General features: G+C 44.4%; 1 protein-coding gene across 4 annotated transcripts in view; it reads left to right on the top strand.

The window, feature by feature from the left end:
• The window catches only part of LOC133138233 (protein NDRG3-like), a 47,780-nt gene that overhangs the window by 20,970 nt on the left and 9,655 nt on the right, over nucleotides 1-17,155 (top strand). For 2 of the 4 annotated variants that reach the window (XM_061256820.1, XM_061256819.1), the window contains exons 4-9: nucleotides 11,474-11,579; nucleotides 14,794-14,914; nucleotides 15,551-15,613; nucleotides 15,957-16,017; nucleotides 16,345-16,431; nucleotides 16,753-16,809. In XM_061256820.1, coding sequence (XP_061112804.1) covers nucleotides 11,474-11,579; nucleotides 14,794-14,914; nucleotides 15,551-15,613; nucleotides 15,957-16,017; nucleotides 16,345-16,431; nucleotides 16,753-16,809 — 495 coding nt within the window. Of the gene's footprint in view, nucleotides 1-3,338; nucleotides 3,666-6,839; nucleotides 7,107-11,473; nucleotides 11,580-14,793; nucleotides 14,915-15,550; nucleotides 15,614-15,956; nucleotides 16,018-16,344; nucleotides 16,432-16,752; nucleotides 16,810-17,155 lie in introns of those variants that run through there. The other 2 variants (XM_061256822.1, XM_061256821.1) reach the window with 2 other exon arrangements.

Below are 17,155 nucleotides of genomic sequence, written 5' to 3'. Positions count from 1 at the left end.
CACAGTGCAGCGCCCGGGGAGCAATGTGGGGTTAAGGGCCTTGCTCAAGGGCCCAACGGCTGTGCGGATAATTTATTGTGGCTCGACCGGGATTCGAACCACTGACGTTGTGGCTCCCAGTCATGTACCTTAACCACTACGCTACAAGCCGCCTATATCCAGGGATGTATCTGAAATGGCATAAATGAGCTCTTGTGGCTGTGGCTCTGTGCTTCATTTACCTAATCCCATACTGTGTTTCTCTGGATACGCCACCAGATAATGCCACCTTCCTTTGTCTGCAGGTGTATGAAAGCCATTAGTTCTTTGTTTTAAATTGTGTGCACATGTAAGAGCATTCCTTTACCAATGCCCTTGTTACTGTGCCTGCAGTCAGATAAGGAATAACATTGCATCCCTCCATACCTCTACCATGTTTTATGGTGGCCAAAAAAGAGAATGGTGCATGGGATGATATTACTGTGGTACTTGATACAGGGACACAAGTGCTAAAGTGATTGCCTGGTTTAAAAAAAAGAAAAAAATAAGGTGTTATTCCATGCCTGGATTGCGTAATGAAAAAACACTCATTCTAAATGGTAAAGTGTTTTTCCAGCATCGAGAAACATGGGCAACTTGGCTGCATAAACGTCTATTAAATGCTGAGTATTTTCTGTCACAAATAAACCATTTATGAACCCAGTTTGGTGAGGGTTGGTCACACCTCTGATACCTAGAGAATTTGAGCATAGTCATTGTGACTGACCACATCTTTTTTTTTTTTTACTGCAACTCTCCAGCTGTATGATTATATTGATTCTTGTTTTTTGTTTTTTTATCTGCTGAGGTAACTTCCCTCCTGTCTTGATTTTATTACTAGTCCAAATCAACTGCAGCAGCTCGCTAGCCATCTGCATCTTGAAATTTGGCCAGATAATTTAGTTATATTGGTAATGCTGTAATGTGGCAATTTATAGCTAGCTTGGTAGCTGATTGTCAAGTGTTCAATATGTTTTCTGAGTGAAAGTGACAGCAGTCTTGGTAGCTATATCATGTACAGCAAAAAAAAAAAAAAAAAAACTGTTGACTTCTTGCAAGATAGGCGCTACATTTGTTTTCCTAAGTTTATTCAGAGGCTCTGCTGCTAACATATTTGTATTCCTTCTGATCTGATAAAATGTATTCAATAATGTGTTAGTTATCAAGCAGTTCTTAAATAGTTCTCAACACGTTGTTGGTTGGAAGTCGACTGGGTATTGTCAGGGTTTTTGTAGAGAGTGTTCAGACTACACCATTTTACTCCAAGAGAGGGCATTGTAAGCACATGTGAGTCCCATATCCAGACACAGGAACAAAGAGACTGCAGACATCAGATTGTTTCATACGTCTTACTTCTTACGGTCAATAATACCACCATCCGCACAGTGTGAAAAGAAATTCACTAGTGTCATTGATGTGTACCTTCTTAGCAATTCACAGATTAATTTGAATATATGCGACTAAAGTTAAATTGCGTATCTTCATAATCTGTTGTGCGTGTAGTTGAAGTCTCTTCAGTTGGATCTTTTGGACATACAGTATATTTTACTGTGGAGGGAAGGCTGTCACCTGGGATGGTAATGGCTTGGAGTTGGCCCCCCCCTCCCTTCCTTCCTGCCTGCCTCCTCATATCAGCCGACGGTTTGGCCGTGCTGACAGATGTTCTGCAGTCAGATTGATTTGATGTGGGGGTGTAATTATCAGCACAGCCCAGCGAATATGGGCTCATCAGGAACAGGTCACTCTGTTCTCCCCTGCAGCACGGACACGCTGTGCTAACGTGGGCAGAGGACATGAGCTCTGTACAGTAGGATAAGTCAGTTAATTTGCCCAGTGATGTGGATATGAAATGGACTGTGCTCAATAGGCACAGAACAGGTCGAATATGTGGAAATGTAGGTTGATTCTCTAATCGACTGTTTATTACTAAACTAATTTTCCCTAAAATTGGTCAACATTTATGTTTACATTATGCTACTATCGGCGAGGGCAAGGCGTGAATGGCATTGAAAGCCTACTAGCTTTCACATACAGTGGCTTCAGAAAGTGTCCGGGCCCCTTTACTTTTTTTGCACACTTTATTGTGTTGGAGATTTAGTTTTAAATGGATACAACCCATAAAACATGTTTTTAGAAATCTTGGTAATTTATTAAAAATCTAAAACTGAAATCTCATTTACAAGTGTTCAGACCCTTTGCTGTGGCACTCCAAATTGTGGTCAGGTGCATCCTGTTTGCTTGAACTGAAGGTAAATCTACGTGTGCAATAAAGTGAAGGGGTCTGAATCCTTAACTGAAAGCCACTGTCTGTCTGATTTGATTTCTCTGTCAATTTTGAATGTCCGGTCACGATTGTAAGCTTCCCAATTAGAGTGGCAGTGCCATTCATCAGTTTACATTGTCACACACCATTTTGTGCTGTCGCAGAACACATACAGCAAGCCGCCTCTTGCTGCTCTGCTCAGTTATTACCCTGCTGGAGAACTGCATGTCCGGGGCTGGAGCAGGTATCACAGGCCAGGTGCATGATCATGATCAGTCATGAAGTGGGAACTGCGCTGCAGAATGAGGCTGGGTGAAGCTGATTGTCATGGCACCCCAGCTCTGACACAGCCACGATTGTTCTGAGAGTGTGCCGTTTACTGCACTGAAACTATGTACGGTGATGCCCTGAATATAGTGTCTCCTGAGGACCCTAAGATTAATTAATGTTAAAAGAACATGCCGGAACTCGGTGGAAATGGCTGCGTGCCAGTGGTAGACTTTCCTGCCGCATTTAGCGTGGACACCTTGCTAAATGTGTGTCAGTCTTCAGCCTGCAGCATGCTTTTCAGTAACCTCTGTATGCTCTCAATATAAACATAAAATGTCCTGGTTGCTCTCAAGGAATTTTGTCTTTGCTTGCCATAAATAAAGTGTGTTGAACATAATTGTTTTGGTATGTATTCACTTAGGAATAATAGCACCTAATAGCATTTAGCATTTCCTCTTGTGTCATGTGGACCTGCAGCCAACCTATTAGCATATGCTTTTAACTGAGGTCAATTTGGTGAGGGAATACCTCCAGCTTACTTCTGGGAAATGGGACTTACTGCGGAGATGGGTCAGTGTCCATGGCCTATTACTGCTCTCACTGTATCTGCTCTTGTGTCATAGGAAATGTGGGTGTAATGTCATTGTTAATTATCAAGCAATAACAGACTGTGCTGGCTGAATAAGTAGAACATGTGCTGTATGCTGGCCATCTCAAATGCGTGCCATGCACCACACAATTGGCAATCGTGTCATTGTCTCTCCCTGTCTTGAATGTGCACATTTGTGCTTCTCTGTGGTTCAGCATGCTCAGTAGTTATCAGAGCATGCTCAGAGTTCAAACTGTAATTTGAAACAGGTAGTTTAGTTGACATTCATTCCCACCGCAGGAAAACTCTGAAAATGTTTTAAGAATGCGGCGGTTGGTAAGCTTTGCCTTTGGCGGCTTTGAAGCGTCTTTGCCTAGGATGGCTCTGGACGTGGACCTTTGCTGTGAGCCTTTCAGCCGGGAGAGCTGAGGATGCACCTGGGCCCCGCTGGGTCGCTCATCAGGGCAGCCCCCATCGCACGCCAAGGAGAGGGTTCCCTCTCGCTGTAACGTCACCCTCAAACAGGTGCGTCCTGTCGGGGGTGCCGCCGTCTCCTGGCATTTCAGGAGCAGAAATGTCAGCCTTACCGTTGGGCTGGTGGTGCAGTCTCTCCTCACCAGCTGGGCTCCTCGCCGTGTCCTCTCCAGGAGTGGGTGGTTGTATTGAACCCCCCACCACACACACACACACACGCGCACACACGCACACACACACACACACACACACACACACACACACACACACACACACACACACACACACACACACACACACACACACACTGCAGGTCCTAACAGGGGCTCTGGATCATGGCTGTGCTTATCTCTTTTGCTGCCTCCTGTTGTTCAGACTGTTGAAGATTAGTACACACTTACTTTGATGTGAATGGCACTTATATCATGTTTGTTGCTGCGTCCCTCTGGGCCTGTTGGAGATTTTATCAGGAATTATGTTGCGATCAGCCCAAAGCTTTGTGCCATTTGTCATCCCTGCTGCCACATCCCATTGTCTAGATTGGAGAAGATTAGTCTGGGATTGACTTATGGATTGTGAGTGCATTATCTTTTGTCATCACCTCCCATTGCTCAGACTGAGGAGGATTACTGCCGGGATTGTTCCAGAGTTTGTTATTGATCACGGCTCTATCCATTATTCCTTCTGTTGTACTGCAGCGTACAGAAGAGGCCCGTTTCATCCTGACTTACTGTTAGAAACAGAGGTGTTTTGTTTTACCACGGTTGTGTTCAGGTGGACTGTACCAGTGTGGTTAACTTCAGTGGCTTTGACCTGTTTAGGTTTTTGGGCTTCTTCCCCTGGGCTGATTCAGCACTCATCAGGCCCTCCTGGTGTCAGGGATGAAGGTAACACGAAGCGGTCGTCTTTGCTCTTCTGTTTGATTTCGGGGAGTAACATGCAGATGTATTGTTTCTGCATTAATCCACTTTCCAAGTATGATGAGTTCCTTACAGCTACAACAGCCACCTCATGACTTGAGAGTGGGTGTGGTGGGTTATGAGATGATTTATGGGAACGGAAAAGAAGTGGGATTGTCAGGAGTAGGTTGCAGAGCAGAAATGAATTCCCTTTTGAAGTGGTTCCTGGGTTATGTTAAGGAAACTCATGCTTCACGGATCAACGTGCTGATTGTCTGATTTCTTTAACAAAATGTCTGGCATGTATGGTTTTGCAGAGGAGGCTGGCTGAACTTTGGCGTGATGTCCTATGCCACGACTAATTGCATATGAAATTCCTAATTACAGCTTATTTGTGATGTGCTTAACGAGCTGCAGGTGGTTGGAATTGTTTCTGGAGGATTTCTATAACATGCGCGCAAGAAAAGCTGGTTGTTATAGCAACCAAACAAAATGATGATGGGCTTCTCTGCAAAATGCAATTACAAGATTACATTTCTTGGAGGAATTCTGACGTCAATCATGTAATACATAATGCATTTAGGTGACAAGTTCTCAAAGGATGCATCATTCCCATGGCCCACTAGGCAAATTAGATGAGAACCATCTGCCTTTACTTTTTTTATATATAAATGTCAGATTCCCAAGTTCTCAACATTGTGTATGGGGAGGCTATTATTACTTGGAAATTACAATAAAACAACAGCTGTGCTATTACTTATTTTCTCTGTAAAGGATTGTCTGTATGCATATCTATTCAGCTAGTTTGTGGACTTGTGTAATGCTGAATATTAAGGTCTTTTTATCATGGAACAGCAACTTGACAGTTAACATGATTGATTAACCCAGATGTGGGCCTATAATTCTTATAGCGTTATAGTATAGTATTGTGACAAATGTTTCCATTTCCAATGTGGAATATTGAGACCTCCAGTCAACACAGATGGTTCCTTACCAAAACAGTGTGAACCCTGTTCAAACTCCCCAGTACAGCTGATCCGTGCTGGTCTGTACTGGTTGGGCTGGTTTGCGGCTCCTCATGTCTGCTACCAGTTCGAGGCCGGAATCTGACCGTATGGCTGAGACGGTGTTCTGTTGATAAGGGGGCAGGCTGGCCAGGTATGAATCAGGGCTGTTTGACACTTGTTTTCCAGTGTGATCAGTGTGGCTGTGGGGGCCTCTTGTGGAGGCTGCCGGATACTATGTGGAACCGCCTTAATAGGGTTTCATGATGGAATGATGGAAAATGAAATCATTCATTAAAATTGCTCCCTGTAAATGAGTCTGTATTTAAGAGATGTGACACACTGGCTGTGTAATGGTGATTAGTTGCAAATAATAAACCCATCACTGTCACTTTCTGGCCTGTCAGACTTCTGGTTTTTTTGGTGTTTTTTTTTTTTTTTTTGCTTAAAATGGAGGGGAGGACAACCTGCATTGCGAACAAGCATAAACCACAAAACATAACTTAACTAGAGGGAATGTCCAAAGGCACTGTTTTGTGTTCTTGTAAATGTGAAAATGACAAACTGAGCATATGCCTCTGCAAATGAACCCAGTGTGAAACGGGAGTCATACATTTCTGGAGGCATTAGTTAAACTCTAGAGCCACAGAGTTACAGAGTACAACCCCCCCTGGTGTGGCGGGGGGAATGTAGACTCCCACAGCTTTGAATCGGATTGTTCCACATGAGGGAACAAGAGAGCAGGGAATTGAACTTCTATTCAGCCTTTCAAGGCATTGTTTATCTCAGATGGACCTGGAATTAAGTTCTCATTTAATTTATTTTGCTAATGGTTTCAAGTAGGGAACTGGGGTTTGGTAGTAAAAAAAAATGTTGTTTGGTCCTCTATTGCAAAAGCCATCATATACTGTAAATTAAAGACTGTTGCTTAGGATGAGCTCTTACTCTGGTGGCAAATGAAGTTTCTCTGTGTAATTAAGTCTATTTGGCTTGGGTAAGCACAGTAGGGATACATAATGTCTTAATTCTTCCCTGTAAGTTGCAGGTCATTGTGAGGTTAACGCATCAGCCAGTCTGGACACCCGCACAGTTACTGTAAAGATGACTGTGAGGCCGCTTATTGATCTTAATTTGAGCTTGCATCGAAGAGACATGTGCATTTCCCAGCGCATTGGAGATCCAGTGGGTGCCGCCACCCTAGTCTTCCTCCCTCCTCAGGCTGGGCCCGCCCCCGGACCCCCTGACCCTCTTAAATCCCATTATGGGTGGTTACAATCCAGACAGCCTTGGACGCATTGTGCTTACCAAGCGGGAGCCGCATTCGCTCCAGCTCCCCTCTCGCCCCCTCCATCTCTTTCTCTCGCGCGCTCTCGCACACGCCCCGCTCTCTCTCCTCCCCTTCCTCTGCTGGGACCAGCTGCTGCCTGCAGAACGCTCCATTCCTTCCCTTTGGCTCGCCGCGTTGCTCGGTCTTCTCAAAAGCCCCTCCTCAAAAACAAAAAAGGAAACGAGCGGCGCTCCTTTCTCGCCGTGAGAACATGACGGCCGTTATAGACCTTAACCAGATGGCCAGTGCCGTGGCGGGAGTGGTGAGTGTTCTCCAGCCGTTACTTTTAATATTCTGCTCGCCCTGGCATGCCTGTTGTCTCCCATGGTAGCCTGTGTTCACACATGCGTTTTTCAGAGCTCCGGCGATAGAGTGCGTGTAATGTCGAGTGCGAGTGACTGTTCCAGCGCGTGTGTGCCCGTCTAGCCATTGTGGATGTGAGCAGCTCCTCAGGTGGACAGCGATTTACTCGGGTGTGAGGGGAGCGTGGAGCGCTCCTGCCCTCTTGCCCTCTCCCTCTCTGATGCCTGTTGAGTGAGGCAGCGGGAGGAGAGGGGGCTGTTCATTAGTTGGGGGGCTGATGTGCTGACAAGAGGGTGTTATCCTATAGGCCCCTGTGTATTAGAGACGCGGTGAGACGGAGAGAGGAGAGCCAGCGTTCTGTGGAAATGCTGTCGTTTCAGGAACAAAAACGCTCCCTCGCTCACGGCGACGCCACAGCGCCAGGCTGCCCGGCTCGGGTTCTCCTGCTGCTGGCACAGGTGGAGGACCTATGGTAGTGCCGGCACCATGTAGAAACGATGCCAATGAGATCCAGGACACTGCCACCTCAGTCCTCACAGAGGGGAGGGCTTAGTAATTTCCTTCTGATTTGTTTATTCTGCACCCACTACCTCCCCCAAACACTTTTCTATTAGCACTTTGCTATTTTGCTGCAACAGCTGTGTCTATAAAAACCTGTTGCTTTCAGTTAGGTCTCCCAGCCACGCCAGTGTTTCTGCGCCGGCCACACCTGTGCTGCGAGACGTTGTCATTGCGGCAGTCTCCTGAGTGCAGTTGGTCTGGAATCACAGCTTGAGCTGCCTCTGCCACTGCCCCCCCCCCCCCCCCCCCCCTCCCTGGGCCATCCCCATTACCCGCCCTGCATTCTGCACTGTGCCGTGCCTCTGTATTCTGTCTTCTCAAATGTTGCCGATAACTCGTGTCCTTCAGTCCAACCTATCCTTGCACCCTCCACCTGGACAGACTGAAAGGAACTGATTGAGTGGTGCCACACAGTTGACAAATGACAAAAGCAAACCAACTGTCATGACTAATGCATTTTCACAAATATGTCTATATTAATGCAGCTCATCTAAAGGCTCGTTTTCTACCAATAATCGTAAAAAGAGTGACAATACTAGAATTTTGTAATAATATTGTAATTACTAATTGAATTATTTTGTAGAATACATTTCCTATGGGAGAACCTCTGAACAAGCTTTTTAATAAATCTCTATAGGGAATAGTTTAGTCGGATTTGCTTTTGCTTAGTCGGATGTTTATACTGAATAAAATACAGGACATTCTTTTACAGTGATGTTTACAGTGAAAGCGACGGTCATAATATTCTTTCTATTCAATGCATTATCCCATTATTGTCCAGTGTCCCCACTTTCAGACTTGTCTGAAACCTCAGCAGGTCTCCAAGGCAACTTCCAAGGTTCTCTCAGGTCGATGAGACATGTTCAAGGAAAGATGTTTTTATAACAACCACTGTGTGCCAGAAGAGGGTGACTTGGCATGATCTACAGTCAACACAAGCCTGGAAATGGCTCATCAAAGCAACACTACACTGACAAAGCAACTCTACACTAGAAATTTGGAAAGTCCCCAAATTATTGCATTACATGATTACTGAGTAGATGCATCCTTATCCCAGTTTTATATCAGCCTTGATTTTGTAACCCCCACTAGTATATTTGGATATGTCCAGAAGCAACTCTTCTGGAAGGAATAGAATAAACCTAGAAAGGAATGCGGATGAGTATAAGGTGCACATGAGTAAATTACCTCTGAGCCGCAATAGCCAGGACTGCTAAGACGCATGGGAGTCAAATGACTCACTATTATTGTGCCTGGAGACACCTTAGTACTGCAGCCTGCTCATTAATGTCCTAATAACTTGCTGTGTGCAGTAGAGTACTTTCATTCTAAATGTTCAGTGTGAAAGGACTGGTTACAGGCAATATTTAGAAAGGATGTACACTCACCATTGCCATTTAAAATTCTGCAATGGATTCTGTTGGTAAAGTAATGGTTGAAAATCAAACACAATATTGTTATCTAGACCAAGTCCTCCTTGCATGAATATCCCAGTCTCATTATTGACGTTGAACATTTTTTGTCATGCTGCTGCTTCTTGTTTTCATACCCCACACCCCGAAAACATGCTCTCATATCCTCAACATTCGAACATGAACATAAACCAATGAGAGCTTTTGTTTCTGTAGCGTACCTCATGCTGAGAATACCGGTGTGTTCCAGTTCAGCATTCTCAAACTGCTGTTTTAATAAGAAGCTTGGACAGACTTCACGCTGCCTTGTATGTATTCCATCATTTCCTGTCTGAGCTCACCTTTTTATCAGGGCGAGTTTAAATCTGCATATAAAACCTATTCCCATGCTGCCTTTTTAGGCATTGACTTATTTGATCGGTTTTCTTTGTCATTTAAATATGTTTCATTTGGGTTTATTGTGTTCAGTCCCTTCCCACTCCTGTGGTGTAGAAAAGGTCAAAGCACTTTGCAGCAGGCCTAGTGCAGAGGTGTGAAAGGGTAGTTCCCAGTCTGTTGAGGCCTTGAGACTGTGTTGGTGTCAGAATGCAGTATTCATGACATTTTACTGAACCCTACCAGTTGTGTTTAAACGGGGTTACAAGGTCTTCCCTAGCCAGGGAGCCCCACCTGTGGGTGTCTCATCTCAACATCCCTCTCCAAACTGCCACCGCACATTTGGGTTCTATTTTTAGTCCTTCATGCATAGCTGCCTAAATGCTGCAGGTGTCAGCTGCTGCAGGTCCCACTCTGAGACCTGAGCATCTCAAACCATGAAATGGGATTCATGTTTAAAATAACTTTCAGACCTATTTAGTGTTAGTGTTTTGTGCAGAGAAAACTGAAATGATCTTCTTTGGTGCAGTTTGGTCTGGTATTGTGTGGCTGCTCTCCCAGAGTCACTTTTATGGGCATAACGCACAACCAGAAGGAGAACTTGAAAGTTTAGCATTTGGGGTGAACAATCAGTTCAGAATGTGGTGTTTAACTGTGTCTGTTTAACACAGTCACACGGTACGCACAGTTCAAAAAGGAGAGCGAGTCGATTAAATTAAGAACGTGATGGGAAATGCAACACCTCGTGGTTTAGTGTTGATTGAATATGAGGTGTGCATTGCAGGTTCATTTGCACTCTTCTCCCCCACAGAGCTCCTCTGGTGTGTGTGTGTGGCAGAGATGCCTGCTGACCCTCGGGGAGATCATGCTGATTTGTTTGAACACTGTTAGCCCAGGGTGACCGAGTAAGACTTGTTGTGCTCGTCGGTCTTCTGGGCTTTGTTTTCTTTGGTGAATGATGTGTGTTTCTGTGTGGGGAGAACTCGTGTTTGCCAGTCGCCGTCTCCTCTGACCTGGTTGTGTGCTGAGACATCCACCTCTCCGGAGGAGGGGGGCGCTCTGACGCACAGAGGCCGTTTTTACTGTGGTTTCCGGGGCCAAGAACAACAGCAGAGAAGAGAAGCTGGGCGGAGCTGAATTACGCACGACATTCAGGCCCAAGACGATTTAATCCCCGTTGTCCAGGAGACATGCTGGGTATAGAAATAGCTCTATTATTTATATGTGCATCAGCAAATCGTCATAATCCCCATCTTACAATGCTGTTTCTGAACTTTGCGTGCATTGATATTTCGGAGCTAGACTCAATTGTCCAAAATACGAAGAAAATGTTTGTTTTTGTTTTTTAATGTTGAGGATTGATATTTTCATGCAGGTAAAATGCTAAAGCCAGACATCAGTGAATATTGTAAAAGGGCATCCGTCTTAGAGGCTGTGTAGCTCACCTTTCCTTTCAACCACTGAGTGGACTTTGGACAGAGGCAAAAGTGTTGTTGTGAGGAAAAGCTCACTTTTGCCAAAGTGGATTTGTGCATCATGTACAGTGCTTGGAAGAGACCGGAGCACTGGCAGCTGCATCCATTAGTATGGTTTTGAGTATTGACAAGGTTATTTTTACATTGATTGCAGACCCTCTTCCCTTTGATTCAAACTTGACCTCTCAAGGTTAAACATGACTGTGGTGCAGGCAAAAAGACTTACTGTACTTGGTAAAATGACATGGGAGAAGATGCATTTCTCTTCAAAGAAGTGGGTAGCCTTTTCAGTGTTTGAGCTCAAGCAGTGGTGCATGGTGTGCTCTGGAGTGAACACTTCTTTGCTTCGTTTCACTCAAGTAAATATTGTATTGAAGCAACAGAAGCGGCTAGTGTTTGTGAATCGGTATGCTTCGTTTCTCTTTCAATGCCAGACTCCTTGTAGTTGCAGTATTGTCCCTTTGGATCCTGACCCTTGTGATCTTCACTCTGCTTGGTCCCAGGAGCATGACATCGAGACTCCCCATGGCGTCCTCCATGTGACCATGAGGGGGACCCCCAAGGGAAACCGACCCGTTATCCTCACCTACCATGACATCGGGCTCAACCGTAAGTACCGGCCAGCCTCGCAGCATGGCGTGCAGTCCACAGCAGGCTGACCCCTGTGGGAACTGCAACTGTGGAACTCACAATAAACACAGAACTTTGGAATAACAGGCGTGATCGCACTTCGACAGAGAATGGATGGCCTGATTTCGGAAATCTGATACTGTACTTTTCCTGTGGTAGTCGGTATAGCTTCATGGCCATTTTGGCTGATTTGTTTCTTACGTTATAAACGCTTTTTATGTAAGTTTAGTTTTATCGCATGCTTTTTTGGGGATGAAAATATTGATTGACCATGGCTTACATTGAGCTCCCCTACAAAATTTTATAGACTAGAACTTCAGGGAGCTGAACACCTCGGGAATGAAGGTTTTTTGGAACTCTGAACTACACTAATTTTAGGAATAAATATTTATTTCAGTTCAGTTTATTTTGAGTCATAATGTACCAACAATCTCAATTGCATTCACCTAAACAATGACTGTCATATAAAGTGTAATCAAAGGCTAACCAACAACAGGCTAAACTTAAATAGCCTAAGTGGACGCAAATCCGTATAGTGACGTTGGCAAAGCTCACACTCTTGTGGCTGAACACCAATGTGATGCGATCTTTGCTGGATTGAAAATTATTCTCCTGCTTCTTGCTTCCATCTAATAGCAAATTTTGTCCTGGTCCTTTTTTATGTCAAAAGCAGTAGTAGGCTAGTCTTTAGCAACAGCTGTTCAGATCAGTCCCTTGTCTCATTTTAATATAATTTCTTTTTTTTCACAATGCGTAGGATTACCTGTTTGCGTTTTGCAGGTGTCATTTTGTATGAATGTTATACTTCCTATTCCGTACCCTGTTCGGCTGACCAGAGTTTTGAATCTCTGAGGCTCTACTGTTTATAGGATTGTCCACCTATATATACAGTGGTGTGAAAGTGTTTGCCCCCTTCCTGATTTTTTTTTTTTTTTTTTTTTTTTTTTTGCATGTTTGTCACACTTAAATGTTTCAGATCATCAAACAAATTTAAATATTAGTCAAAGACAACACAAGTAAACACAAAATGCTGTTTTTAAATGAAGGTTTTTATTATTAAGGGAGAAAAAAAATCCAAACCTACATGGCCCTGTGTGAAAAAGTGATTGCCCCCTAAACCTAATAACTGGTTGGGCCACCCTTAGCAGCAACAACTGCAATCAAGCATTTGCGATAACTTGCAATGAGTCGCTTACAGAGCTGTGGAGGAATTTTGGCCCACTCATCTTTGCAGAATTGTTGTAATTCGGCCACATTGGAGGGTTTTCGAGCATGGAACCACCTTTTTAAGGTCATGCCACAGCATCTCAATAGGATTCAGGTCAGGACTTTGACTAGGACACTCCAAAGTCTTCATTTTGTTTTTATTCAGCCATTCAGAGGTGGACTTGCTGGTGTGTTTTGGATCATTGTCCTGCTGCAGAACCCAAGTTCGTTTCAGCTTGAGGTCACGAACAGATGGCCGGACATTCTCCTTCAGGATTTTTTGGTAGACAGTAGAATTCATGGTTCCATTTATCACAGCAAGTCTTCCAGGTCCTGAAGCAGCAAAACAGCCCCAGACCATCACACTACCACCACCATATTTTACTGTTGGTATGATGTTCTTTTTCTGAAATGCGGTGTTACTTTTACGCCAGATGTAATGGGACACACACCTTCCAAAAAGTTCAACTTTTGTCTCGTCAGACCACAGAGTATTTTCCCAAAAGTCTTGGGGATCATCAAGATGTTTTCTGGCAAAATTGAGACAAGCCTTAATGTTCTTTTTGCTCAGCAGTGGTTTTCGTCTTGGAACTCTGCCATGCAGGCCATTTTTGCCTAGTCTCTTTCTTATGGTGGAGTCATGAACACTGACCTTAACTGAGGCAAGTGAGGCCTGCAGTTCTTTGGATGTTGTTGTGGGGTCTTTTGTGACCTCTTGGATGAGTCGTCGCTGCGCTCTTGGGGTAATTTTGGTCGGCCGGCCACTCCTGGGAAGGTTCACCACTGTTCCATGTTTTCGCCATTTGTGGATAATGGCTCTCACTGTGGTTCGCTGGAGTCCCAAAGCTTTAGAAATGGCTTTATAACCTTTTCCAGACTGATAGATCTCAATTACTTTCTTTCTCATTTGTTCCTGAATTTCTTTAGATCTCGGCATGATGTCTAGGTTTTGAGGATCATTTGGTCTAGTTCACTTTGTCAGGCAGGTCCTATTTAAGTGATTTCTTGATTGAGAACACGTATGGCAGTAATCAGGCCTGGGTGTGGCTAGAGAAATTGAACTCAGGTTTGATAAACCACAGTTAAGTTATGTTTTAACAGGGGGGCGCAATCACTTTTTCACACAGGGCCATGTAGGTTTGGATTTTTTTTCTCCCTTAATAATAAAAACCTTCATTTAAAAACTGCATTTTGTGTTTACTTGTGTTGTCTTTGACTAATATTTAAATTTGTTTGATGATCTGAAACATTTAAGTGTGACACACATGCAAAAAAATAAGAAATCAGGAAGGGGTCAAACACTTTTTCACACCACTGTAGATACTACAGACTCCTGGTCAGATCTTCGAAGAGACATTATTCATGAACATAAGTGCATTAACCATCAATCTCTGGGATGAATGCTGGCAATGAACCCTTGTGCATTCAAACTGAGCCATGTTTCTGCCAGACAGGAAGTGGCTGAGTGTCCCCAGAAACGGCAACGTTCACATTTTTATTTTACTTTTTTTGTAGTGACACCAACCCTGTTTACACCTAGTCATACAATTCACCACATTGGACTATGCTTAGTACTCAGTTTCATCTCCAGTCGGCCTGATTTAAATCCGATTGCTATTTTGGGCATAAAAAACCCTGACAACCAACTTTCTAGTTTCGTTCCGCCTCACAAATATTGTAGCCGCTAGAAAAGTAGCAAAAGTTTCTTAATGGAAAATGGCATTCAGCAGACACTATGCCACACAAGACTGCTGTGTTGAGACTTAAATACTGCAGCGACCCTGGTTGCAGCCGTCGCAAAGACAGTTTGATTTCTGTAACTACTCTGAAGTTTGTTCTGAACTGAATTCTGTCTCGATTGCTAGTGAGCGTTTTTAGCTCAAATTTCAACCATGTGTGTCCTCCATGCTTTTTGTCATTGTGAAGCTACATGTGCCCCAGTGTGGAGATTGGCCCAGTCTCAGGAGTATGTCCTTTCCATCTGCAGACAAGTCCTGCTTCAACACCCTGTTCAACTTTGAGGACATGCAGGAGATCACACAGCATTTCGCTGTGGTCCACGTGGACGCCCCTGGCCAGCAGGAGGCGGCCCCCCCATTCCCAGCTGGGTAAGAGAGCCTCCTTTAGCACCATTATCATCATCATCATTGACAGGTTCTTGGACTACCAGGCTACGTTCAGTTAAAAACAATCCAACCCAAATCATGAATTTCCTGTTCAAATGAAACTACTGAGAAATACAGAGCATGTTATACCCGTTTGTACATATTAATCTTTTATTAAAAACAATATCAAATTTCATTTTTACCCATTTTGGGTTTTGTGGAAGTATATGCCTGCCACCTGCATTTCTGTTTTGTGAAACAGTGGTCACGAGCCTGTCTACATCAGGGGTCTAAATGAGTGTCTTTCAGTAAGAGAGAAGCGCTTTTCATGGCAGCAGATGCACACAGGCCTCCCAGTATAAAGGGCCTTTGTTCATTCAGTGGAAGATGGTCTCCTCTGCCTTAGGTTCATTCATAAAACAGGCCTGATAAACCCAGGGCCCTGGAACACAGAAACTACACAGATGCCCCCTCCCAATCGCAGAAGTACTTATCCGCACGCAACGGCCCCTTGCCCAGAGTGGCTGCCTGTGTTATGGCTGCTTTAGCCTCTTTGGACTTTCTTGGTCTTGTGTAATGGCATGAGAAAGAACCGGCGCACTTGTGCTGACCTGGTGTCATGCACTCGTCTCTCTGCAGGTACCAGTACCCCAGCATGGACAATCTGGCTGAGATGTTACCCTCTGTGCTGACCCATTTAAAGTAAGTGAAGCCTTGGCTGGCGTGCTTGCCTTCGCCCACTGCAGATACTGCCCCCTGCTGCACAACACGCTGGTCTCTCCCATCTGTTTGAGTCGAAATGGAACAGCCTTGGACATGGCAATAGTGTGTTCATTTTGGCCAATGAGATCTGACTTGGCCCTGCTCTCTATGAATGTCAGTTCTTATGCAGGGCCAGTCTATGAATGCTGGCTCCTATGCAGGGCCAGTCTATGGGCATTGGCTCCTGTGCAAATCTAATCTGTAAGCATTGGCTTCAGTCCAGGGTCAGTCCAAACAGTGGCCGGTGCAGTATGTGATTTGTCTTTATTCCCTGTTGATACAGAGTGAACAGTGTAATTGGGATCGGAGTGGGAGCTGGTGCCTACATCTTGTGCAAACTTGCCGTAAGTCCCCCCCACACACAGCCATTTTTAATTATAACCAATCTCATGAATCGTTCAGAATCCTCTTTCCCAGTAGGTGGTATATTTGTTTAATATGTGTAGCTCATTCTGAACATGAATTGAAATACAACCCAGCTATCTGTTCTGTCTTCAGTCTTCAATAAATGCAGTATCCCCCCAAGCTCATGTGGATAATCCCTGAGCAGGTGTACTGACAGATCTCACCAACTTGCCGCTTCATATTTCCAGTTTTCTGTAATCAGCTTCTGAAAAGACAAAGAGTCTAGCTGCATTTTTTAAAAGCTGAAGTGTCTCTTCTGTCTACAGCTGAACCAGCCCACTCTTGTGGAGGGCCTGGTTCTGATCAATGTGGACCCGTGTGCAAAGGGCTGGATGGACTGGGCCGCTTCAAAGGTCAGTCCTGAGACTCGCCCTCCCAGGAATTCTAGTCAGATTGTACACAGTCTCCATGGGAACATGGCCCCAGGCATTTGCCCCAGCTACACTTCCACAGACCCTAGTTTTACTTGTTAGCATGATGCTTAGTGTACATTGCAGTAATGGCTCACTATGTATACATAACAGACCCTGTGTTTGGTCTGAGTAGCAATTTCTGGTTCTGGTTTAGTCCTGTGTTATCTTGAGGTTTTATGTTCCTGGCCATTGCATTGTGTTACTACAACTGTAACTTGTTTTTCAGTTAAGTTTTGATGAGCATAACTATTGTTTTTCCAGCTCACTGGATGGACCAGCAACCTGGTGGACATTGTGATGGGTCATCACTTCAGCACTGTGAGTGCAAGCTGTCTGTCATGGGATTACTCTTCTAGGCGATGATTCCTGCACTCCAGCCCTGCTAATCCCTTTTAATAGTGTTTTTCAGAACATCCTTAATGTGCCTTTCTCTATGTGCATGGGACACCTGCCCCATACAGTCTGAATATCTAGCAGCCAAAACAAGGCGCCCTGATATGTGAATGTCTCATGTTTAACACAATGCTTCATGTAGTCCCAACTGTAATGATCTTGACTCTTGCAAATCACCTGAGGAATCTAAAGGATCCTTCTGGAATCGCACAGTTAATTCAAGCCTCAACTGCTCAGTCAGTACATTTCCCCTGCTGACCTGAGTTCACAT

The sequence above is a fragment of the Conger conger genome, chromosome 10 (genome assembly GCF_963514075.1).
Source record: "Conger conger chromosome 10, fConCon1.1, whole genome shotgun sequence".
In the NCBI taxonomy this organism is placed as follows: Eukaryota; Metazoa; Chordata; class Actinopteri; order Anguilliformes; family Congridae; genus Conger; species Conger conger.
Note: the sequence above shows the minus strand (reverse complement) of the source record. Positions and strands in the feature narration are given on the sequence as shown.